Consider the following 26,808-nt stretch of genomic DNA (forward strand, 5'->3'; position numbering starts at 1 on the left):
TGAGTTTATTTCAAAAGAAAATGATTACCCAGGTGCTCCCCTACGTGAACGTTTGACAATAGATCAACATTGTTAGAATAAGATTCAGACAAGAATCCTTTCTAGTTGGTGCTTATACCAGTTGTGACATTAAGGTGTCATTTAACAGCTTCAAAAACCTGAATCCCCTTACAGAACTAATAGTCCCTCTGTCCCAATTTCATGCCCCCCTACTGTCCCGATTTGGACGGGACAGTCCCTCCTATCCCTACCTTTTGTAGGGTGAGGCGAGAGCTGCAGGGGGGCGCACAGCCGCCCGATCAGCAGCTGCAGCCTGCAGGACTAGCTGGGAGATCACAATCTCCCTCTTGTCAGCACAGCATTAGGGAGTGCGAGGTCTGTCACTTCAAATGACTTCAAATAATGCCTAGCGCGGGATATGAGGTCATCCCTGCGCTCTACAGCAATAGCCTGCGCGTAGTGATGAGGGAGCAGTAAAGCAAGGTCTGAAGTGACAGGTATCGTGCTCTAACCACAGGATGGAGGATGAAGGATGGTGGAAGAGGTAAGAGATGGGGAGAAAGGGGTGTAATGGCAATGTTTATGAATGTATGTGTTTTTGTAAGCTTGTGTGTATGGACAGGTGTGTGTAAGAGCAGTATAGGTATTTGTATGCTGTGTGTAAGGGCAGTGTTAACCAAGGTTCCCATATTTTTTTAATAGTTTTTAGTCTTATTTGATGATATATAAAAATATTTTTCCATTTTATATTGATAATTTATTTGTATTATAATATCATTCCAATCTGGTGGTTCAACCTTTTTCCATTTCCTAGCAATACTGATCTTAGTTGCTAATAATTTTTGAGTTTTGAGTTTGACAGGTAAATCTAAATGGAATAGGGAACATCATTGGAGAAAGAGGGGTATTTAGTCCCATAATCTCATGAATTAGTTCCTCCGTCTTTTCTTTTAAAATTCTTAATTTCCTGCAATTCCACCAGCTGTGAAGCATGGTTCCCTTCTCCTCCAGACATCTCCAGCATTTTATTTAACCCCTTAAAGACAATGGGTGGTCCCTAAACCCATTGAAAACCAATGCATTTTGAGCCCGTACATGTACGGGCTTTGTCATTAAGGGGGTAATTTGACTGGAACCAGATACCAACGGTGTAATATTTTGAAAAACATTTCTTGAAGGCTTATGCAATGAATTGCCTTCCTAGTCGCGGACCACGCTGTATACCAAATTTCTTGGTTAAGTTACCCCTAGTTCTGATTCCCATTTAACTATGGAATTTGATTTCTCAATAAATCTTTAATTATCAAACATATGCATAATTTTAGAATTTAGCTTGGTCGAATAATTAGCTTCTGTTAGTTTATTTATTGCGGTAGATGGAACAACATTCTTAGAGTTAAGATAACTCTTTAAATAAGTACATTTCTCTTTATTCATTATACTATACGTATGCTGAAGTTCTTCAAAGCTCGATAAGCAGTTAGATGTTAATATGTCAGTCAGTCTTTTTATACCTAGATCTCGCCAGGGTTTCAGATTTATGTATTTCGTTTCAATCTGTAATACTATTAACTGGGTAGAATACGAGAGTTTACTGAAATAAATCTCTTCCTAATTTTTTGAGTTGTTTTAAGAAATCCTAAAATAATGGGATTTACGATATTTAAACTTTTTAATATCTCTGGGGTTAGCCAATATAATATTGAGGGTTCAATGTTATTACAGGACCATAATTCATATTTGTACCATTCTAAGTTTAAATCTTTTATTATTTCTCCAACACAGGCATGAGCAAGCATGCAAGATTCATTAAGCTCTATCAAATTAGGATAGTTTAAACCATCATATTTCTGTTTTTTTTTAAATATCTGCAGTGACATTCTAGATTTTTTGTTGTACGAAACAAATTCTGAGAATTTTTTTTCAAATATCCGTATAAGGGAAATTGAGACCTGTAATGGGATTGATCTGAACAAATAGGTTAATTTGGGTACTATATATATATGCTTTTAAGTACGTTTATGCGTCCCAGCCATGAGAGTTCGATCTTTTAGTTTGGGCACCAGTTTGTAAGTTGTATTTTTAAGTCTTTGGCTAGGTTTAGATAGTTAATAGTTATGACTTCATTTAGATCTGTTGATAGTTTAATACCCAAGTAATCTATGTATTTGTTCTCCCAGTCGAAGGCTAAATTATCTTTTGGGCAGTTTAACTGATCTATTGTCAAATTGGTCTTACAATCAATTAGTTTTTGATAGGTTGATCTTATAATTAGAATATAAGCCATATTCAGAAATTGCTTTCAATAGCGCTGGAATTGACGTTTGTGGAGAGGTAAGGTTCAAAAGGACGCCGTCCGCATATGTTATTTTATAGTTTTGATAAGCTATTTTTATTCCTTGAATTTTATTTGAAAGTCGAATCATTGCAGCAAAGGGTTCAATGATTAGAGTATATAATAGTGGTGCTAGTGGGCACCCTTGTCGTGTCCCGTTTTTTATGTCAAAGTATTCCGAATTTAGTTCTTTAGATACTTTAGCCTACTTATATAAAGCCATCGTATTATTAAAGAAGAGGCCTTCGAAACCAAAGGCGTTTAATGATTCTTCTAAAAATATCCAATTAACTTGGTCGAAAACTTTTTCTGCGTCCAAAGCTATGCTATGACTCAAAATTCAAAATCTCAAGATTCAATATCTTCCTGATGTTATCTTCACCATTCCTGCCTATAATGAATCCTGCTTGATCTGGGTGAATTAGGTCAGGTATTACTCTGTTCAATCTTTCTGCGAGAATTTTGGGAAAGATTTTAATATCTAAATTGATCAACGAGATCGGCCTGTAATTCTTAATATTACTGGGATCTTTCTCTGGTTTTTGAATGGGTGATATGAGTGCTTGGAGCATTTTTGGTGGAAATTCTTTTTTCTGGTTTAGTTCTAGAAATACTCTTAATAGCAATAGGGAGATTGTCTGTTCTCGTATTTGATAAAAAAATAGCTGACTGGCCATCTGGACCTGAGGCTTTCGCTTTTTAGGTTGCGAATAGTATTTTTAATTTCATGTAAGCTAAAAGGCTTGTTTAATTTACAGAGTTTCCTCTGATATTTTTGGTAAATTTCAAATTGGGTCTTACTTGATTTTGGTAAGTGATATAATGAGCCATAGTATTCTTTAAAAGCTGCACTAATATCTTTAGGTGACAGAAAATTTTTACGATTTGCTTTTTTTTTAATTCTCATATTTTTTTTGTTTGTCGATTAGTCAAACTCGTTCCTACTCTTATTACTGTAATACCATTTTTGCTTCAATTTTAAGAAAGCTTTATTATGTTCTTCTATTAATTTTTCTTTAATATCAGTTTGTACTTTTATTTGCCTAGAGGGAACTCTTTTATTTATTGATTATTTATATATGTCTGTTATTTGTAATCTGTGTTTCTTTTTAATTTGAGAACCTTCATAGTGCACCATAATATTGAATCTGGAACTGTATTTGTATCATTTTCTCTCAAAAAATTATTTGCCTGTATATTTTCAGTTCTAATTTCTGTTTTTCCGAATTTAATAAAGATTAATTCAGCCTCCATTTCATCCTAAATTTATAATTTGGTTTATTTCTAATTGAGAAGAAAACTGGGGTGGGGTCTGACCATGCAATATTTCCGATTTGAGAAGATTGACAAAGTCTATATATATATTATATATAAAAAAGGTGAAACATTTTTTTAAAAAGTGATATATGTATATATCTGGGTGATAAGTGTATCTATTTGTTAAGTGAATATAACTATTACTCCATATATAATGTCCCCTCTCTGTTCTAATCTAAAGCACGAATAAAAAAATAAAAAATAAAAAACAAGGTGATTAAACATAGTATATCTAAGTGATAAGAATATCAGATTAATAAAAGTGGATATTTCCATTTTTCAATGGAGTGTCTCTCCCTATCTTTCTTCTTAACAAATAAATGTGACTTAAGGTGATATATAGGGCTATAAATAGAATAACATTAATATTTTAGAGCTTCTTGGAGTCAAAAAGGATTTTTTTTCCCCCTGATGGTAGAATTCGAAGTAGCTTGATTAGGGTTTTTTTTTTTTTTTTTGCTTTCTTTTGGATCAAGAATAGGAAGGTTAGGTAAAAGGGTTGAACTTGATGGACTTGGGTCTTTTTTTTCAACCTTATTTACTATGTAACTATGTATGTATGTATATATATATATATATATATAGATATAGATATATATATCTATATCTATATCTCTGGGTTATGAGTGTCAAGTTGATAAAAGTGGATATAACTATTATTCCATAAATTGTTTCCCCTTCTCTACTCTTATCTGAGACAAGTGTGAATAGTGGAGCATGTGATTTAGAGTAGGAGGGGAAAAAATTATCCTGTGGTTTTTTTTTTTTCATATGCTTATTGCGGATTCTAGCTCAATTGGGTCAGAAAAATGTGTTTTTGCCCTTTTGAAAGTAATTTTGTCGACAGTCCCCATTTATATTGGATGTTCATTTCTCTTAGATGGGTTATGCAGTCTTTAAATCTTCTTCTGCGTTGTTGTGTAGTTGGTGAGATATCCGGAAGAATTTGAAGATTTCACTCCATTTGGGGTGGATTTTTTTTCTTTTTTAATTCTCTGATAAATAAATCTTTTATGAAAAGATTATTGAATCTGATCAGTAAGTCTCTTGGGGCATCAGCAAATCTTTGATCCTTTGTTTTAAACATTCTGTAGAAATTTTCAAAGGAGAAACTACTTAAATATTCTGAGTTTATATAGTGTTGTAACAATTTTGTCAGGTATTTCTCTGGGTCTTGATTTAAGGTTGATTCAGGAACCCCTCTTAATCTTATATTTTTCATTCTTGATCTGTCTTTTGTTTCCATTTGCTTTTTTTCTAATACTGCCAAGTTTTGTCTTAATTCCAGATCTTCTTTTTCAACTATTAACAGATAGTTTTGAAGCTTTTTGATTAAATTTAATTGTATTTCTAGATTACTTGATATTTGAGAAATCCATTTTCTTTCATGTCTTTACTGTAGGGCTGCAACAACGAATCGATAAAATCGATAATAGATTATGAAAATCGTTGTCAACGATGCTCTGAAAAACTCCCTTCTATAATCCGATCTCAAATAGAGATCGGATTATAACTCTAGAATCCAGACCCCTATCGGGGGTGGCATAAGACATATCAGGGGGCACAGTGGTATCAGGGGGGACAGTGGTGTAAAGGGGCTATAAGTGGTATCGGGGGGACAGTGGCATAAAGGGGCTATAAGGCGTATCAGGGGAGACAGTGGCATAAAGGGGCTATAAGGCATATCAGGGGGCACAGTGGCATAAAGGGGCTATAAGGCGTATCAGGGGGCACAGTGGCATAAAGGGGCTATAAGGCGTATCAGGGGGACAGTGGCATAAAGGGGCTATTAGGTGTATCAGGGGGCACAGTGGCATGAAGGGGCTATAAGGCGTGTCAGGGGGCACAGTGCCATGAAGGTGCTATAAGGCATATCAGGGGGCACAGTGGCATCTCTGGCATATAGGGGTAAAAGGCATATCAGGGGGCATGGTGGCATATCAAGGGTAAAATGCATATCAGGGGGCATGGTGGCATATCAAGGGTAAAAAGCATATAGGGGGCTATAAGGCATATCGGGGGGCACTGTGGCATATCGGGGCACTGTGGCATATATGGGGCTATAAGGCATATCAGGGTGCACAGTGGCATATAGGGGGTATAAAGCATATTAGGGGACAGAGTGGCATATAGGGGGCTATAAGGCATATCAGGAGGGGTATAAGGCATATCAGGGGACAGAGTGGCATATAGGGAGGTATAAGGCATATATAGGGGCAGAGTAGCATATAGGGGGTATAAGGCATTTCTGGGACAGAGAGGCAAGCTGGGGGTGAGATGTGCGTAACTGGGCAAAAATAGTTTACATGAATATTTACTAGTAAAGCTTTTTTTGGTATTTTTGGGGTTCTTGTTAAAATTTTGCTTTAATTATTATGTCAGTAAAATAAGAAGGCAAATCGTGAAATGTAAATGTAAATTGTAAATTATAAGTTTTTATTTTAAATAAACGAAAAATGTGCATATTGTTTTTTTTTTACCCGATTTATCGATTAATTGAAAAAATAATCGGCCAACTAATCGATTATGAAAATAATCGTTAGTTGCAGCCCTACTTTACTGAATTTTTCATATAGTTGAGTAATATGTAGAGTTTTGCCGGATTGAGGAGATTCAGCAGGTGAGGCAATTGAAATGTTATGTACATTGAAATCTTCTGATATAATTGATATATCTTTACTCAACTCCTTCAGTATAGTATTAGGAAACTTAGCAGGTAGCGTTAGATTTTTCTTTTTTTGAGAGGCATTGTCAGTTGGTTTTAACAGTGTGTCTTTGTGCCCCGTTACCAGCAGAAAATCTTTCACATAGAGTTTCAAATTACTTGACAATTAAATAGTCAACAATTAATTAGTCAACTGAAAACAAGCCACTATGTCAGTAATGGAGGTGTACTTATCTTAGATTTGACCGTTTGACCATTTCTTTATGTTGGTTGGAGCTTGGATACTAGTTGGATGCGCCATTTTCGGCATGCCAAGCGCTCTTGTTAGCTTTAGTAAGCCAGTTGCCTCCTTACTCCTTAACTCTTTTACGCTCCACGGCCTTTCGTATTGTTCTCGCCGTCCCCTTGCTGTTTCCTCACCGTACACAACGCTATAATTTGCCTTATTGCTTCACAACATGAAGCGGGATCTCCTCAAATGGGGGCAGTGTCGGCGGCGTCAGTTTTATTATGTTGTCAGCGATGCCAATATCGAGCACGGCGTCGACCCGTGGCACCGACCTCAGCTATGTGGCGTCTGTTTGGGCGGCGTGGTTGGCTTTGGCATTAATATTGATGCCGATATCTGCGTTCACATCAGCCTCCTTCACCTGCTCTCGTTTCCCGATAGACCAGCACGGACGCAGGACGTTATGTTCTATGTGTCTGCATCATTATGCATGCGTTTTGCTATTTCAAAACCATTTTTCCTCAAATCTGGTCATTCTGCTCCATGTGCTATTTCGGGTATCTTTGAAGCTGACCAATGCTATTTACCCCATCAAACCATATATTTTTTAAAACTAGACACCCCAAGGTATTTCAAATGCTGGTATTTTAACCATTTCCATGCACTAATGCTACCACTAGCCTTTGTCAAATGTTATGGTAGTCAACATTTATTGTATTTTTTCCCACATGTTGTACTCCAGGTATAAATTTACCATTCCTGGTATATGTCCGTGTCAAACACCCCAATATGTGTTCAGCAACATCTCCTAAGCGCAGTGATACCCCACATGTATGCATGCATGCATGTTTGTTGGGTTAAAATCATACATTTTTTAAAACTAGGCACCCTATTGGCATTTATAATGCCAATATTTTAACTCTTTCCATGTGGGAATTTTTGGGGAAGATATAGCGCTAATTGTAGGACTTGCTCATAAGAAAAATTGCATATATATATATCACTGCATCACTGGTCTGTTGTTTAAACCGCCGATTGCCGTGAAGGTTTTTATTGGTTTGCTTGGACAGCCTCACTTGTGAGGCTTCCAGGAAAACCACAATGCCGGCAACTAACGCTACCACGGCAACTAACGCTACCACGTACATGTACGGGTATTGTCGCTAACACATTGCATCGTCACCCCGTACATGTACGTGGATTGTCGTTAAGGGGTTAATATCAAACTTTGGCTCATTGTGGATACTCAATCTCCCTTCATGCTTTTTCTATCCTTCCTAAAAAATGTGTAACCATTTAAGTTAATTGCCCAGTCATGCGTCTCATCCCACCATGTTTCCATTATGCCTATTATGTCATATTGCTTAGTTCCACTCTAGTTCCCCATTTTGTTGTTTAGGCTTCTTTGTATTTGTAAGCATGCATTTAATATTATCATGCGTCTCTTGTATTTTATGTAAATTTTTATTACATAGATACCTCCTCTGTTCTGATATTGCCCCTCCCTCCATCTCTGCCCCCTTGTTCTGATCTAAAGCCCCTCTCCTTTCTGTGCTGTCTCCATTTTCTAGATTTCTGTGTCCCTCCCCCCTACCACTAGTTAAAAATCCCCTCCAACCTTCTAGCCATCCCGTCCCTTAGCACAGTAGACCCTTTTTCCGTTTAGGTGCAATCCATCGTGGCTATAAAGATGGGATCCAAGCGCAAAATCAGCCCAGTGCTCTAAAAAGCCAAAACCCTCCTTCCTAGCCACACATTAACCTCCTTAATCTCCCGCTGCCTTTCTACTACGGCACAAGTAATATTTCTGAGAATACATAGAAACATAGAAAGTGACGACAGATAAGACCCATTAGGCCCATCCAGTTTGCCCAACCTCTGAGTACTTTCCTTAGTACCTGGCCTTATCTTATATCATGCTTGCTTAACCTCTTGACTGCTAACAACGGCATGGTGCCGTCGCTAGCAGTCCCGGTCAGGTGCTAATGACGGCACCATGCCGTTGCTAGCACTACCCTACCTTGATGGAGGTCTGTGGACCTCCATCACCACCTACCCCGGCGATCTGCTCCTCACACTGAAGGGCATCACTGGGGCCACCCGATCCGGCCGGTGATGGCACGCGTAATGACGCGATGACGTCACCGCGCAACTTTATTAATAACTGACAATTGTCAGTTAAAGCGGTATGGGGGCATGCTGCTTAGATGCCTGTACAGACCCGCAACATATACCATTGGAAAGGTAATCGCCTCACCTTTCCAGTGGTATAATGCTTGTTAAAAAAATTAAAAAATATTAAGTTAAAAAAATAAAAATGTACAAAAAAAGTAAAAAAAATGATTTGGGGGGTCTCTAAAGGAAGATAAAGATCAAAATTGCCTAGAGACCCCCAAATTAAATTATCTAAACATTTACTAGTTAAAAAAAAAAAAAAAAAAGTATTCTAGCTAAATGATCACTGTGGTAGCCAATGTTACCACAGTGATCATATAGCTATGAAAAGTCACATTCCCTTTTTAAAAATGGCCGATATTAAATTTAGCCAGTGGTAGAGGAAGGCAATTTTTGAAATCCTGATGAACTGTAAATATTATTAAAATCAGCCATTTAGCCTGTGCGGTACGTGAGTAACCATCTCATCCCTGGAGCTCCTTGCATTTTTACTGCAAAACTTATTTTTGCTGTAAAAGTGATTTTTTTTTTTTTTATCCCTTTACCATCTTTTCTTTGGGATTGTAAGGGGAAAGAATGGCGTGTGCTTCTGTGAGTGAATGGAGATATGAAAGGCGTGTGAATGGTCAGTAATTAGGGTTTAAGCCTTGACGTGGCATTACTGCTCACGTAAGAAGTTAAATGATGGCACAAAAAGTACACATTTGCAAAAACTACACCCCTTGGCGCATCAAATGAGGGGCTGTGTGTGTTTCTAGTACAAACCTGGAGTGCGCAAGACACAAATGAACATGTCGCTATGGTTAGAAAAAACATATTTTCTAGCCAAAGCGACATATTCCATCATTATTTGTGCACTCAACTTTTGTCCTAGAAATACATGTACCCCACAGCTAGAGCTGTTTAATTGGCGGCAGCCACGCATTAAATTTAAAGATGTCTTTTGTGATAGTCTAGTAAATTTAACTTTTAGCAATAAAATATTAGAAAAACAGTCTACTGTTCTCAGTTTCTGTTTATTTTAGACCGGTTACCTACTACAAATATTTAGCAACACAGGTTTTGATATTAGAGTTTAGAAAAATAAAATTACAAACTAGTCGGAAGAGAAAAAATACACTTTTTTCCCATTTTTGGCTTTATTTTGCAAACCTAATGAGACATACACATATAAAAATGGTGTATTTGGAATCTGCTGGGTGCGCTGAAAAAAAAATATGGTTTGTATAGTTTATTCCCAAGAAATGTACTTCTAAACGCGTTTAAACGAGAGATGCACCAAAATGCCAAAAACCAGCTTAGCACCCGGGTGGGAAATGGCTTAGCAGCCAAGGGGTTAAATGTCTTTACTGCAGAGGCGTATCTACTGAAAATAGTGCCTATGGCAAGCAGATATAGATCAACACACAAACCCAGATCAATTAAAATAAAAAAAAAAGCACTGCAGTTATTAATGAACTGAATAAGACATATTAACCTTGTATTTGCAGGTATACATACATAATGTATGGAAACATAGCATAGCAGATATGGATCTACAGAAAAACACAAAAACCCAGCTTTGCAGGTATAGATCAATTTGAATTCACATAAAAACACGGCATTAAAGGTATATTTAAAACTTGCCAAATTACAGGCATAGATCACAGGTTGCACACCCCAAAGCCAGCCCTGGCGTCCACACTGCCCACATAGAACCTGACCAGCACCCAGATAACACACATAAGACTTGCCATCTTTTTCCCCAAATAGCCCAGCACAAGTCAGCTTTGTCCCCAAACAGTCCGGCCTGTGCCATCTTTGCCCCATATAAACCCTGCCTGTGCCATCTTTGTCCCCAAGGCTCAAACCTCCTGTTAGTGCCATCTTTGCCCTTCCACAATTATACATCTATGATACACAAACACTTTTACAGTCACTCACTAATTCACACTTTAATTCAGACAACTCATGCTCTCATGCTCATGCTCTCTCTCATTCAGACAACTCATCCACACATTAACTCATGCTCTCCCTCAGTCAGACAACTCATGCTCTCCCTCATTCAGACAATTCATCCACATATTAACTCATCCTCTCCCTCAGTCAGACAATACATTTACATATTAACTCATGCTCTCCCTCATTCACTCAATGCATCCACACATTAATTCACACTCTTTACTTATATCTACCCCCTCTCCTTACCTTATCACTTTCTAACCCCTCTCCTTCCCTTATCACTTTCTAACCCCTCTCCCTCCCCCTACTCACTATCTACCCTCTCCCCCTTTCTCTCACCTTGAGGTCCAGCGACGGGAGCACAAGGCTTCTGTCTTCCTGCACTGCTGCGGTGCCCGCTGCTTCACCGCTGAGCACCGTAATATGACATCATATTTCGGCACTCAGCAGTGAAGCAGCGGGCACCAGTGAGCGGCTTTTAAACGTTGTCTTTTTTTTTGATGTGGGGGAGAACGAGGGGCGCCGAGCGGTTGCTAGGTGCCCCTCCGCTCCGCATCAAAAAAAAAAAAAAAAAAGACAGCGTTTAAAAGCCGCTCGCTGGTTCCCGCTGCTTCACTGCTGAGCGCCGAAATATGATGTCGTATTACGGCGCTCAGCATGGAATGCCGGCACCGGGACAGAGGTAGAGGCCTCTTGGAGGAGAATGAGGGGCGCCGAGCGGTTGCTAGGCGCCCCTCTCTCTCCTCCGCATCCCAAAAAAAAAAAAAAAAAGACGACGTTTGAAAGCTGCTCACTGGTGCCCCCCTTTCAAATGGCATGAGCCATAGGTGCCATACCCTAGATACGCCTCTGCTTTACTGTATTAACATCTACCACTTCTGCCGGAAGGCTATTCAATGCGTCCACTACCCTTTCCATAAAGTAATATTTCCTGATACCTTTAAACATTTGCCCCTCTAGCTTATGACTATGTCCTCTTGTTGTGGTAGTATTTCTAAATTTAAATAAACTCTCTTCCTTTATCTTGTTGATTCCCTTTAAATGTTTCTATCATATCCTTCCTGACACGTCTTTCTTCCAGGCTATATATGTTAAGATCCTTTTAACCTGTGCTGGAAAGCCTTATCCTGTAATCAATTAATAATTTTAGTAGCCCTTTTCTGAACTTTCTCCAGCATATCTATATCCTTCTGGCGATACGGCCTCTAGTACTGTACACAATACTCCAAGTGAGGTCTCACGAGTGATCTGTACAACGGCATAAGCACTTCCCTCTTTCTACTGCTAATACCACTCGCTATACAACCAAGTATTCTGCTAGCATTACCTGCTACCTACCTTTTAAATCCTCAGAATTAATTACACCTAAATCCCTTTCCTCGCACATTGAGGTTAGGACAGTATCAAATATTCTATACTCTCGCCTTGGGTTTTTATGCCCTATATGCATTACTTTGCATTGATCCACATTAAATGCCGGTTTACCTAAATCATTTGGCTTCTCCCTCCAGGATCACCAACCCTATTGCAATTTTTTGTGTCGTCAGCAAAAAACATACCTTTCCATCAAGACCTTCTGCAGTATCACTTATAAAAATATTAAAGAGAATGGGTCCAAGTATGGATCCCTGAGGTACCCCACTGGTAATAAGACCTTGCTCTGAATATACGACTACAACCCTCTGTTTTCTGTCACTCAGCCACTCCCTAATAAATTCAACAACATTGGGATCTAAACTCAGAGATTGCAGTTTATTTATGATTTTTCTATGTGGCACAGTGTCAAAGGCCTTACTGAAATCCAGATATGCAATGTCTACTGCACCACCTTGATCAATTACTTTAGTCACCCAATCAAAAAAGGGGGCGTGGCCTAACTGCAGAACATGATGGAGGCTTAAGTGTGGAGTTCTGCCTGCATATTGGCGATTAAGCGGCTTTTCCAACTTCTACATACTGCTCACTACGCTATTGTATGTATGGCTTACACTCTGGAAGTACCTAAGATGCCACCTAAACATTCTAAACTTGGTTCCAACAGTCTACCGCAATATTTTGAGAAGAAAACGCGCTGGGCCTACCAGCCAAGATGGCGCCGCAGCCTCACTCATGTCCTCACAGCCTGACCTGGAGGTCGGGGACCTGAACCTGGAGACAGAACAATAAATTACTCCTGCTCTACTGCAGCGCATGCTGGAAGATTTGAAAACTTCTTCAATGACTGATTCCATTCCAAGATATGTTTGCTGATTTCAAGCAAGACTTGGGTCGCGAACCAACCACCTTGAAAATACATTTGAGGAATACTCGGGGGCCTATAATGAATTGGTGGACCGCCACAATGCGTTAGAGGACACCCTCCTTCGTCTACAACTTAAAGAGACAGATCTTGAAGATCGATCAAGACGCAACAATGTGCGAATTCGTGGCATCCCTGAAGAAGTTTTGAATGTTTTTTTTTTTCATCTTTATTGCCGGACTTATCGGATCTGACTTGCTGATGGATCGTATCCGTAGGATCCCAAAACCGAAATCGCTCCCTGCCTCTGTTTCACTCCATCCCATATCGCTGGTATTATCCAAAGAAGCGTCTCATCTGGAGGAATGGTAAACAATCGGTGGCGCTGTCTTCGGACGCCGGTTTCCGGCTTCTTCTGTCCGACGCGGGTGACCTTCCTCCAGCGGCTCCTTCTGCCTCTTCACCGCGTCACCTTTCTCAGGAATTAGAGATGGTGCAAGCTAAGCGTCCGAAGTCTGGAACGTCCACGGCGACTTGAAGGTCCATCTTCTGCGTTTCTTTCTTCCTGTTTCATACGGAGTCTCTCCCTGTCTCTCTTGGGATGCTCTGGGGGTTTGGCTGGAAGAATGGTAACGTACATCGCGCAGATGTTCACCCGCTGCGGCGATGCAAGCGTAAACAACCTCCGCTGCCGGCACGTCTGCGCGATGTGCTTTAACTATTGATAAAGTACATCGAGCAGAAGTGCCGGCAGCGGTCGTTGTTTATGCGCATCGCCCCAGCCAGTGAACGTCTGCACGATGCGCTTAGACAACCTCCCGTGCCGGCACTTCCCCCCGTGGAAGGTGCGGCCTATATTTGGCAAATACATTTTGACATTGCTACAGTCTGTGCCCATGTCCTATATGAGACATCTTTGAACGCAACCCATGGGTATTTCAAATGTTGTTATTTTTACTCTTTCCATGCCAGGATTTTTGTGAAGATACAGCGCTAATTTTAACACTTGCTTAAAAAATTAATATATATTGTCACAGAGTTGGATAGTCCGACCGACTACCTCCACTGGTTTGTGCTCCCTTAGCCTGGGACAACACACTCTTTCCCCGGTTTCCCGATCGCTGGGCGACACAGAGTAGGGTATACAAGAAAACGAAGACTACTTTATTTTTCACACACAGGGCTGGATAGCAAAGCATACATTAACAGAAATCCGATTGGGATATAAACCGGCCCCTTTAATCTGCCTTCCAGAGACAACAGGGTCAGTAAAGGGATTAACAATACAATAGGGTCCCAACCTCAACCATACTATTACTTGCCAAAATCAGTTTCAAGGTTTGGCCCGGGGTAAACGTCTGTAGTGGAGGAACTGGGGGGGAAGAGACACCATAGTTGTGCACCATGGGGTGGGGGGGGGTCTGATATTAAAGTAAAACAATGGCGGTCACTCCCTGGTTGTAGATCCTGGCTGTCTGCCACAGATAATCCCCTCAGCAAGTGATGAGATGATATACTCCTGGGGGTAGCCACAGAAGTCTTTGCAAAGCTGGGGCCCATAGTCAGTAGGGAGAATCAAGAGATTACAGCAACACCGTTTAAGCAAAGAAAAATCCTTTGAGCGTTTTTTAATGCAATGGCATGCCAGGTACCTCATCAGTTGTTAACCATGTTTCTGTGATGTGCCTGGCTCGTGAATGGTCGTTAAGGGGTTAATGCACATTCTTTGGGTAATCCTTTGAAGAAATTATTTCTAGAAAGGGTGTGGGCCTTCAACAGTAGTAGGACTGATGTTTTTTAATGCTGCATTTAGTGAAGTGTTAAATTTAACTGGCGCAGGTGATACATGAGGCATGCCAATTAAAATGTTGGGAATAGGAACTCTTGGATTTTAATCATTCTTGCCACTTTCCATCCAGGTTGAAGGGCAAAGTGCAGGCAGCATGGAAAGAACAGAAATGGAAGGAAGTATCCAACCTGGTGAGGGCACTTAAATAATTTTCTATGTGTTAATTTGTCTTTTGTGTAGTAGATGTTAGTTCATGAATGTGTTAATTTGCTAATGAAGACATTCAAATGTCAGATATCTTATTGAAACTAGTGATGGGAAGTTCGGATCATTAAAGTGAATCGGATCATTTCGACTCGTTCACTGAAATGATCCGATTCATGATCCGAATCTTCGGATCACTCAGTGTGACTCACAGGAGTTACTGTTTCCCACTTCCCAGTCCCTCTGTGCAGGCACACCAACGATTGGTCCCACCCCTTTCATTAGTCAATGAACCCTCCTGCCTGCCTACTCAAGTGATGTCACTGATGGCAGAGAGTCGTTCAAAGATTCGGATCTTACAGGGATCCGAATCTTACAGGGATCCGGATCACTGTAAGATCCGAATCTTTGAACGACTCTCTGTCTTCATTGGGATTCGAAACATTCAGAGAATATCACAATACTTTTATAAGTAAATACATTAATAATCACTGCCCCCAGGAATTACATTCCCCTTTACCTCCAACTGCACCTTAAGTTAACTTTATTAAATTAATTAAATTAACTCTTAGCATTAAATTAACCCATAACACCCCATCAACCATGACTGCCCCTAAAATTAACCCTAAACACCCCATTAAGCATAACTGCCCCTAAATTAACCCTAAACACCCCATTAAGCATAACTGCCCCTAAATTAACCCTAAACACCCCATTAAGCATAACTTTATTAATTTAATAAAGTTAACTTAAGGTGCAGTTGGAGGTAAAGGGAAATGTAAATCCTGGGGGCAGTGATTATTAATGTATTTATTTATAAAAGTATGGTGATATTCTCTGAATGATTTCAATCTCTGTAAGATTCGGATCCCTGTAAGATCCGGATCCTTGTAAGATTTGAATCATTGAATCATTTGAATCATTGAACGACTCTCTGACTCTGAGTCATCGTTCCTCTGTGAATTAATGAGCTGTAACCTGATCCCAGAGTCTGTGTCTGAGTGCTCTGCAGATGACTCGCTCTAGGATCAGGTTACAACTGCATGATTCACAGACTGAACTGCTACAAATGAATCGTTCAGTCTACTGAACCGATTCATCCGGATCACTAAAAAGATTCGGATCAAATGAACGATTCGTTCATGATCCAGACATTACTAATTGAAACTACAGTAGTAGCCTGTAGGCTTTCTTGTTTAGTTCAATGAGAATGACCCATGAAGGCACAACAGAAATAAAAATAAATGATAATGAAGACAGGTGCTGTAACCTAAATACTTTATTCTGCCCACAGCCCCAACAAATGACTAGCTCAAGATAACAAAATGTTAGAACACCAATGATGCTTATAAAATATATTATGCAAAAATCTGGAATACGCATAATTATCATGCAATAGCAATACGTTATACATCCAATATTTGATAAAGAAAATATCCTTGAGATCTTTACCTGACATTTCAATGGAAAATGGCCCTTTTCAAGTTTTTTTTTATTTTTATTATTTTGAGACTCTCTTCTGGTCAACATTGAACACCAATAGAAGATTGTAGTCCTTTTGGCCCAATATAGAAACATTGTTTTTATTTTTACTAACACAGAAATTTCAATATTTAAAGCTGTTAGAAAAGGTTAATTAAAAATGCTGATCATTTGTAAAATGCAAGGCCTGGCAGCTGCAAGATTAAACCAGGCTTTAAACCTAGTGGGACATTTGGAAAGGTAATGTTATGGGAAGTGGTGAATAGTCTATTTTGTATTTTAACCCTGTGAGACCACACTAGTTGATTGCAGCAGTACTCTATATAGATCATTTATGAAGCCGTTTTGAGAAGCAGACTGTCAATTTAAGTTCCATGCCTGGCCAATTTTCATAGCTTCATGTTGACAAGCTTGTAAACTGCTTACATGTCCCAGGTAAACCAACAATATATAAATAACACAATGTCTACTGAATAAATAAGCATTTACAAATATGACATTCTTTTGGCACCCAGGTTCACTAGCTTTAACCAACATACCCAGTTTTCTTAATCCCGCTGAATTTCTGACCATTACCGCCCGCTCCCGCAACGTCTGTGTTCCACTCCTGCCCACTCCCGCAACATATGTGTGCAATCCCACCCCCTCGCTCCCGCGAACATCATTCACAAACATTAATTCCCTCATTCACAGATACTCATTCATTCCCTCGTTCACAGATACTCGTTCATACAAACTCCCCCACCCCCTTACCTAAACCGATTTCCCGCGCACTCCTGCAAAGCTGCCTTCACGTTGCTCGCACACAGCGTTTCTTCTCTTGCCCCGCCCAGGGGAAGCAGGAATGGAGCAGAGTCATGTGACGTGACATAAATTCACGTGACTCCACTGGATTCCTGGGCAGAAAAAGAGAAGAGACGCTGTGTGCGAGCAACGCGAAGGCAGCCTTGCGGGAATGCACGGGATTACTGGGACCTGCAGGTACATTGACCGCCCGCAACACCCAAAAAAACTGCCCGTGCCCGGAATATTTTGGACAGATCCCGCGGGACCCGCATCCCAATGCAGTCCTCTAGTACCAAGCATTTTACCCTTTGGACAAGATACTAATCAGACAAATAAGCAGTTTTGTATTCACTGTGGCGGAAACTGGAACACTTAAGTCTCGATTGGAGGCATATCACTGTGGTATGAAATAAATGATATCCTTGACACCTCATATCTACTCTCAAGTACCTTTCCTTACATTACCACATCCCAAACCCCAGGTCTGACCTAGTTGGGTGAGCATTCATGGACATTAACATATGCTGTTTTGACCATGCACTTTTTTTGCTTAAATAATTCAAGGGCTGATTAAGGAACTATCAGTTCTCACAAAATCTACTGGCAATGAGAAATCGTAAATAACCATTATGGAGATGGAACAAAGCTTCCGCCATACGTTATCATGAGTGATAGTTCAAGAGAAGGGATGGAGCACATCACGCAAAAACGGTCAGTTGATGACCTATGACGTGCCTGGTACGCCATGGGGTTAAATGAGTTCAGAAAGCAATCAAAGCTGGTGTTGCTATAATGCCGACATAGAGGCATTCAGTAACACAGAAAAAACGTCGGGAATTGGTTAGATCGCTCCCCGGAGCATTTATATTAGTTAATTAAAAAGACGGCATGTCTTTTAAATATGGCGGTGCCATGCCGCCGGTAAAAGTGATCAGCAAGCGATCACCAATAGCTTCCTTCACTTGGTGTTACTGAAATGCCTCGATATCGAGGCATTTCAGGAACACCAACTGAGTGGAAAGAACGACCTTTGATCATTTCTTAAACAAAGTTTGTAGCGGCAGGGCACTGCCCTTCTCCTGGCAATAGCCTCAGAAGCGATTACAAATCACTTTCCTCACTCAGGGGGTGTTGTTAGATGCCATCAGCATCCAGTGATTGACACCCCAAGCCTTATGATCGCTCAGGAGAGTGATCTTGATTTGCCCAGTTTATAAACTTTTTCTTTGACCGGTAAAGATCCGTCTCCCTTCATCGCTTGCTTTCATTGAGGCAGATCGTGTGGTAAAGCAGGTATACCCAGGCTGTGTTTTACCTTTTGCACTATTGGGACAGAGGCTGTTTTAACACTTTTGCGGTGTTCGTGTTTAGATGTACCGTATTTGCTCGATTATAAGACGACCCTGATTATAAGACGACCCCCCAAATCTGAATATTAATTTATGAAAAAAAGAAAAAGCCTGAATATAAGATGACCCTATAGGAAAAAAAGTTTTACCAGTAAATGTTAATGCCTTATACCCCCTATATGCCACTGTGTCCCATGATATGCCTTTTAACCCCCTATGTGCCACTCTGCCTCCAGAATTGCCTTATACCCGTATATGTCACTCTGGCATTTAGGGGTTAAAAGGCATATAATGGGACAGAGTGGCATATAGGGAGGTATAAGGCATTTCAGGAGGCAGAGTGGTGTATAGAGGGTTAAAAGGCATTTCTGGAGGCAGAGTGGCATTAAGGGGGTTAAAAGGCATTTCACAGAGCATTCTGCCTCCAGAAATACCTTATGCCCCCAATTTAACACTCCCTCCCCCTCTCTCCTCCAAATTTACCGGAGCTTCTGATTCCCCGGCGCGTAGTCCGGGCAGCGTGTAGAGCTCTATGCGATTTGCGCAGACCTTCCCTGGCTGTCAGAGATCACGGGGAACTCTGATCTCTGACAACTGGAGAAGGTCTCCACGATGGACGCAGACAACCCTCGCTGCTAAGCGCACCTCCTCCCGGCTGCAGCGGGAGTTGTGTACGCGAATCGCGTAGAGCTCTACAGAGGTACAGGTAAGTGTGTGTGTGGAGGGGGGGGGCAGGAGGATCCAGGTCCCCTGCATCGCTGCGGGGGATCTGGATTTTAGTCTCATAGTCAGACCTAGTTGAGGTTATAAGACGACCCCGATTATAAGACGAGGGGGATTTTTCAGAGCATTTGCTCTGGAAAAAACCTTGTCTTATAATCGAGCAAATACGGTAATTTTCTCCTCACTCATTTAGTGAACCCACACAAATTATATGTTGTTTTTTTCAGGACAGGAAGGGCTTTCTTCAGATACCATTGTTTTGATCATATTATCTAATTTCCCATAAAAAAATAATAAAATATGATGAGAAATGTAAAAAAAAAACCCCACATTTTCTGACTTTTACCCAAAAGTCTTTTACTCATCCAAAAAAAGCTAATGAAAAAACCTACTAAATATATTCTACTATTTGTCCTGAGTTTAGAAATACCCAATGTTTTTTTTCTTTTTTCTGCAAGTTATGGAGCATTAAGTACAAGTAGCGTTTTGCTATTTCAAAACCATTTTTTTCCGAATCTGGTATTTCTTCCCCCATGTGCCATTTCGGGAATCTTTGAAGCCGGCCAATGCAATTTACCCCATCAAATCATATGTTTTTGAAAACTAGACACCCCAAGGTATTTCAAATGCTAGAATTTTAACTCTTTCCATGCACTAATTCTACCACCAGTCTTTGTCAAACTTTGTGGTAGTAATTTATTTACAGCTCCTGGTATACGACACTTTCAAACACCCTAATATGTGTTCAACAACATCTCTCGAGTACAGTGATACCACCCATGCATGGGTTTGACTGCTGTTTGGGGTTAAAATGCCACATTTTGGAAGTGCGCTTTCCCCCCCCCCCCCCCCCCATTTTGGTCAGTCTGTGCCTATGCCGTATCTTTGAGCCCGGCCACTCCAATTTATCCCATCAAACCATTCATTTTTTTAAATTAGACACCCCTTGGGTATTTGAAATGCTTTTATTTAAATTTTTCCATGTCAGGATTTTTGGGAAGATACAGCACTAATTTTAGCACTTGCTCATAATAATAAACTCTTTTTTTATTTTATTTATTTTATTCTTTTTGGACTTTTTTTTATGTTTTGCTGGAACTGGATAGTTCCTCTGATGCATAATAATTTTTAAATGTTACCATTTTTTTATTTTTTTTAGCCCCCCCCCCTTTATTTTTTATTTTTTAACATAGTGATTAGAAAGCTGGGCTCCATTGACTTGTATGGTTGAATGCAGTACCTATATTCAACCTGCATGTGGATCCAGAGTTCTCTAGAGGGTCTGGAGACCATCTAGCGAACTTTTTCAACTTTATTATTTTTTTTACAGGGTGGCCGCCATCTTTCGGATGGTGAAGATCACCGGCAGTGGTGGCTGTGAGCGCTCTCCGGAGCGGTCACAGCCCATCCTGGGGGTAAGTGTTTGGTGTCGCTGAATGCCTCCTGATCGAGGCATTCCAGCAACACCATTGAAGTTTAGGAGGTGATCGTTGATACAATGTATGGCGGATCTTGACGCCCCGGGGAGGGGCCAGGCATGGCCCATGATGCCGATCTCGGTGTTGCTGAATGCCTCGACATAGAGGCATTACAGCAACACCGTTTAAGTTTAGAAAGTGATCGTTTATCACTTTCTAAGCTTGTTTAAAGTCTCATGACGTGTCAGGCGTTAAGTGACCGTTTTGCATGACGTGCCTGACCCGGCAATGGACGTTAAGGGGTTAAAAAAATAAATTATAAAAAATAAAAACAATTCCCCCTTATAAGAGCCGCCCTTTTTATTTTAACCCCTTCCTTACTGTTAATAACTGCATAGGCAGTGATGTTGCACATCAGCACTCAAGCACTCCAGGTATGGAATAAAATTGTATAAGTTCTGTGAGAGTGAGACTGGGTATTCTCAGGCTTTCCAGGTATACAAGGGAAAGGATAGCCACCTTGACCCTCCAGGTTGCCCAGAACATCTGGGAACAAGTGCCAAGTTTGTTTGGGACCTAATATCCCCCCTTATGAACAAAGGCTACCACTTGTCTGTTGACAACTTTTATACAAGCGTCCCTTTGTTCAAGCTGCTGTGTTTTGACACAGTAGCTTGCGGTACTATAAGAAAGAACCACATGGGTTTCCCACAACATCTGGCACGAACCCGACTACGAAAGGGGGAGACCTCAGCTCTACGTCAAGAGGAGCTCTTGATATTGAAGCTCATGGACAGAAAAGAAGTGTGCGTGCTGAGCACCATCCACGATGAGAGAACTGTGTGCATCAGGGCCTATAACAAGAACATGGGTGGGATTGATCTGTCAGATCAGCTCCCACAGCCCTACCTCATAATGAAGAAGACAAAAGTAACTATATGTAACTTGAAGCTGAAACTGCAAAAAAAAAAAAAAACAGTTGCATTCCGGGATTTGCTTTTTTGTGCAACAAAAACGCGTTTATGGTTGCAATTTGCATCAGATAAATTGAAACCATAAACGTGTTTTTGTTGCACAAAAAAGCAAATCCCTGAATGCAACTGTCTTTTTTTGCAGTTTCAGCTTCAAGTTACATATAGTTATATAGGCTGAAAAAAGACATGCGTCCATCAAGTTCAGCCTTTCCTATATTTGTTAATTTATTGCTGTTGATCCAAAAGTAGGGAAAACCCGCCAGTTTTTTCGGGTATCCTGTACTGAGATGCACCTGGTCCCTGGGCAGCGATTGAGTCTGGCAGAATTGGGGCTACCCATTTTATTTTTAGAATTCCTCCTACAAAGAAGCAGCAGAACTCCCCCAAAAAGATTCAGGGTGTGCTACAACAGGGGGCAAAGAAAGGACGCCACATTCTACTGTCCAGATTGTACTGGAGAACCTGCACTCTGCATTGGTAACCGCTTAAAGCTGTACCACACAGCTGCCCATTTTTTTTTTTTTTGTTCCTGCTCCACTTTTGTATTTTTTTTTTATTTTTTTTTTTATTTTTATTAATTTTTTTTTTAAATACCAGCATTTGATATACCTTGGAGTGTCTAGTTCTATATCTTTTGAATATGGTTTGATGGGGATAAATTGAGTTAACCGGCTTCAAAGATGTTTTAAAGAGGAGATGGAGGCAGAAAAACATTGGGTATTTCTAAACTTTCTAAACTCAGGAAAAATAGTAGAATCAATTTAGCTGATTTTTTTAACTTGCTTTTGTAGATGAGTAAAAGATCTTTGAAATAAAACTCTTTTAAAAAAACTTTTTCAAAGTTTTATACATTTTTTATAGTAAATTAGATGATATGCTCAAAATAATGGTCTGAAGAAAGCCCATCTTGTCCTGAAAAAAACAATATATAACTTGTGTGGGTACGCTAAATGGGTGAGGAGAAAATTACAGCTAAACACAAGCACTGCAAAAGTGTTAAAACAGCCTCGGTCCCAAAGGGTACAAAAAGAAAAAATAAGCCCGGTCCTTAAGGGGTTAAAGTTTGGGGAAGAAAACAGGGAATCCAGTGCAGAAAAGAAGAGGAATGCTTGCCCTCTGAGGATGTGTAACCTCAAATGTTAAAAAGCAGATTTCAAAGATGAACACTGATTTGGTCATCATCCCTGGAGGTATGACCTCACAGTTACTTGTACTGGATGTTGTGGTTAATAAACCATTTAAATACCATTTAAGAAGGCAGTACAGGGCATGGCTCCTTTCTGATGATAACGCTCTCACTCCAACAGGAAAAATTAAGAAGCCATCTATCAGTCTTCTATGTGAATGGGAACTTCATGCCTGGAGCCTGACTTCTGCTGACAGCATTGTTCTTGACTTCAAGAAATGCTGCATTACTAATGCCACAGAGGATGATATCTTGTGGCATGACACAGCACTGAAAACAAAGGAGAGGATGAGGAAGATGATATCATTCCAATCATCATTTATTGAAAAAAATATAGAAACAAACACTTGTTTTTCCCTCCGATACATGCTAGGCAGGGGCGGGCTGGGCCGGGGGGCAGGGGGGCAATTGCCCCCCAGGCCGCCCTAAATCCGGGCCGGTGGGCCGGACGGACGACCGGCAGACAGGCATTCAATGCGGCTGCGGCCGCAAAGTTAAAAACTAAGCCGCACTCTCACACTCCTATCATGCTAAGTCAGCCAGCACATGCTAGAACCTGGGCATGATAGGATTGTGATTGTTGTTATATATATGTGTGTGTGTGTGTATATATATATATATATGTGTTAATATTATTGTTGATTTTTTTGTCTAATTTTGGTGTTACTTTTAATAAAGTATTTTAAAGTTTTTTTTTTTTTGTTTTGTTTTTTAGTTTTGGCCAAGTGAATGCTGAATTTTTAGTTTCAGTCCAGAATTTTCATTTCGGTGCATCCCTACTATATACTATGCCAGTCACTAAAGTGGTAAGCCTACACCACATCAATGTTTGGCTTAGTATATAGTGATAGGGGTTGTCAGTGTCTGGCTCAATGTATAGGCACACATTGACGGTGGTACCGCATAATCCCTAAGTATATAATGATAACAATTTTGCTGTACCCCTGTCAATGTTTGCCTAACCATAGAAACTATGTAGTTTTAAAGTGTGTGTGTGTGTGTGGGGGGGGGGTTGCCACATACAGGGTCTGCCACAGGTGCCAAATACTCTAGGTACCCCCCTGCATCATGCGGCTGTCAGACCCAACGGCCATGCCTCTGCTCCTCTTCCCACGTCTTAAAAGGGGTGTAATGAAGAGCTGAGGCATGCGGTGCGTGCACGCCGGCCACTTTAATTTCATTAGGCGCTGGTGGAGTGACTGCCGCACGACGGCCACTTTCAATGTCACTCGCAGCCGCTTTGATGGTGCAATGGGCCAGTTGACTAGACTTGCCCCCCAGGCCTTAGGCTGCCAGCCCTCCCCTGATGCTAGGTTTTACAAGTTTGATACTTTACAGATAATCTGGTTGTAGTGTGTTTTAATGATTAAACTATTTTTTAGGACAATTGATTTATTTTTTTAACCAAAATTGGGGGGTCGTCTTAAAAACGAGTAAATCAAGAATATACAATTAACTATAAGGATAAAATTTGTATCTCACCACATCAAATAGGAGAGGCATTGCGGTCATTCTATATAGATCTGTAAAGCCTTCCTGATAGTAGTGATAAGTGGGACCTAATATATATAAAAAAAAAATATCTTCAAAATATCTCCAAATTCCGAATATACCGAATATAGCTATATTCTATTTTTTCTTTCCTTCTTATAAGTAACAGACAATTGCTAACTGGGTATAGCTCCAACCTTGGCTGCCTGTGGTTTTGCTAAACCATAGTAAACTCTCATTAACCCCTTTATAACAAGACTGACTTATACAACATTGAACTAAAACAATGGTGGTCACTCCCCGGTTGCAGATCCTGGCTGTCTGTCGGCTATAATCCCCTCAGCAAGTGATGGGATGATATACTGCTGGGGTCTTTACAAAGTCAGGGCCCAGTGGCCCAAGTGATGGAGGGTTCCGTGTGTAACACATACACACAAGTCCTTCAGGCTCCAGTTCCTCCATTTTGTAATTGATGCTGGAATGCCGAGGTGGACTTATCAGCTGGCCTATACGTTGTCAGCCTTGCACCGATTTCTCAAGTTGTGAGCAAAATCAAGAGATGTGGGAGTCTCTGTTTTGCCATTTTTTGGATTTGATATTTGGAACATGTCTGTCTTTAAGCAACAGATATAATCAGGCCTAAGCCTTTGCTGGATCTGCTTAGTCTGGGTCCTATTCTGCACCCAACCCTAGCTTACCAAAAAACTGATCATGTCTGTTGAGAGGGACATTCTGATGAAGTGGCATTATGAACTGACAGGTGCCAAGTTCACAGAGATGTAGGATCTGTTTTCAGTCCCAGATATGCTAATTTCAAGGGATTGCACTGAAGGTAATTGGGGAGATCCTTAAATTTAATCTTCCACAAGACTCCACCATGGACAGATCCTGCATAGAGGTAATGCATGAGTGTGTGAAAGAGTAAAAAGGCTTACTTATGTTGGCTTGTAAAGGGGTGAGTGTTTAATGCCAACTGATGTTCTCCCTAATTAGGGGACAGTGACTTGCCTGCCGCTGAGAGTATTGGCCGAAGTGAAAGGGATACAGAAGACTCTTCAACCAGTTCTGGTAAGTCTTAATGAGCTCAATGTGATCAAACCAATTCACCTCTTTCCTTACTGTTAACCTTTTTTAAGTTTCTGCTGCATATGCTCTTTGTTGCACCTGAACACAAAACACCCATTTTTAAATGATGTGCTTCATACTTTAAAGCATATCAAAGTATGAGATTTTTGGCTTCTGTGGTCTACTCATTTTGGTTTTAGTTGACCTTGGGTTGAATGCTATAAGAAGTGGGCTATTCGGATCACAAGCTTTTTTTTTTGTTTTGGTCTGTGGTATATGTTAGGAACGTCTCAGGTTTTTTTTGTCCATTACTGTTTTTATCTTAGAAGTCATAGTATAGGTAATCAGTAGAACAATATATGTTCACCCTCCCTGCAGGTTCCTTAATATTCGATCACATTTGTTTGTTTTCTTCTTTATCTTTTGGCATACAGAGAATCTGTTGAATTTGTAGATCAAATTCCTTCGTCTTTTTCTGACAGTGTGGGAGTGAAAACCATGATCATGTCAAAGCTGAGCTGAACACAAAGATGCCTGTGCTTCAAGACTCGAACTAGCACACTGAACGAGAACACTTTTTGAACACTGTTATGCATAGAGCTCTAGCATTGCAGTGCACAAGATGGAAGCTAGAGCCCATGCTGCAGCAGCTAAAAACAAGAAAAGTCCTGGAAGTACTGTTTGAAGAGGGACCAAAACAGTGGTACCTGGAATGAAAGGTTTCAGTTGTACAGGGCACATTGTATTCAAGTCCTACTTATGTAAGGCTCTGGTGTATATAACTAATGTTGAGGAGTGAATATTAAACGATTTGCGACACAGATTAAGATATGCAATATGTTTTTTAATATGTGTATATACCTGTATACCACTGTTTGTTTATACATTATATCCCTTATATCTCATTCATTCTACAAGTACTTGTTTTCAAATATTTCCACCCCATTTTCAACATACTGATATTTTTTGGAAACAATTTTAAATTGGTGCTTTAAATGTAAAAATGTACTTTCAGATACCATGTTTTTTCCTTCTTTGGAAATTTGGTGTATAGCATATTTGTGAGAACTGGCAAATGAAACGGAATCTCTAGATTTAAATGAATATTAAACATATAGATCTGGTTCCCACTAGCCATTCCAAAAGCGCAAAAGCCTGCTAACCAGTTTTAACATGTGCAAAATAGCATCATTGTGCTTTTTCATGTGTTCTGTTAGTCAATGTTTTTGGGGTGAAGCCCATTTTATGTGTTTTCCTGTTCATCTTCATGTGGTTTTTTTTTCTTTTTTACACGTTAGCGACAGGTATATTTGAGGACTGATATTAAGAAATTCTGATCTAGAATGTCAACCTAGTGACAGCAAAGGCCACCACACAAGGTTTCTGAAATGTTTCAGAAAAGATGAGTTTCACTAGCCTGGATTACATCATTTAGTAAGT

General features: G+C 40.2%; 1 protein-coding gene across 1 annotated transcript in view; it reads left to right on the top strand.

Moving 5' to 3' along the window:
- LOC149276435 (seipin-like) overlaps positions 1 to 25,925 on the top strand; it is a 63,714-nt gene extending 37,789 nt beyond the window's left edge. Inside the window, exons 7-8 of the mRNA XM_089503659.1 lie at positions 25,297 to 25,371; positions 25,851 to 25,925. Of these exons, the coding sequence (XP_089359785.1) occupies positions 25,297 to 25,371; positions 25,851 to 25,925 (150 nt within the window). The remainder of the gene's footprint in view (positions 1 to 25,296; positions 25,372 to 25,850) is intronic.
- The last annotated feature ends 883 nt before the right edge of the window (positions 25,926 to 26,808 follow it).

The sequence above is a fragment of the Sceloporus occidentalis genome, unplaced genomic scaffold, assembly GCF_023333645.1.
Source record: "Sceloporus occidentalis isolate IW3139 unplaced genomic scaffold, rSceOcc1.0.p SCAF_239, whole genome shotgun sequence".
Taxonomy (NCBI): domain Eukaryota; kingdom Metazoa; phylum Chordata; class Lepidosauria; order Squamata; family Phrynosomatidae; genus Sceloporus; species Sceloporus occidentalis.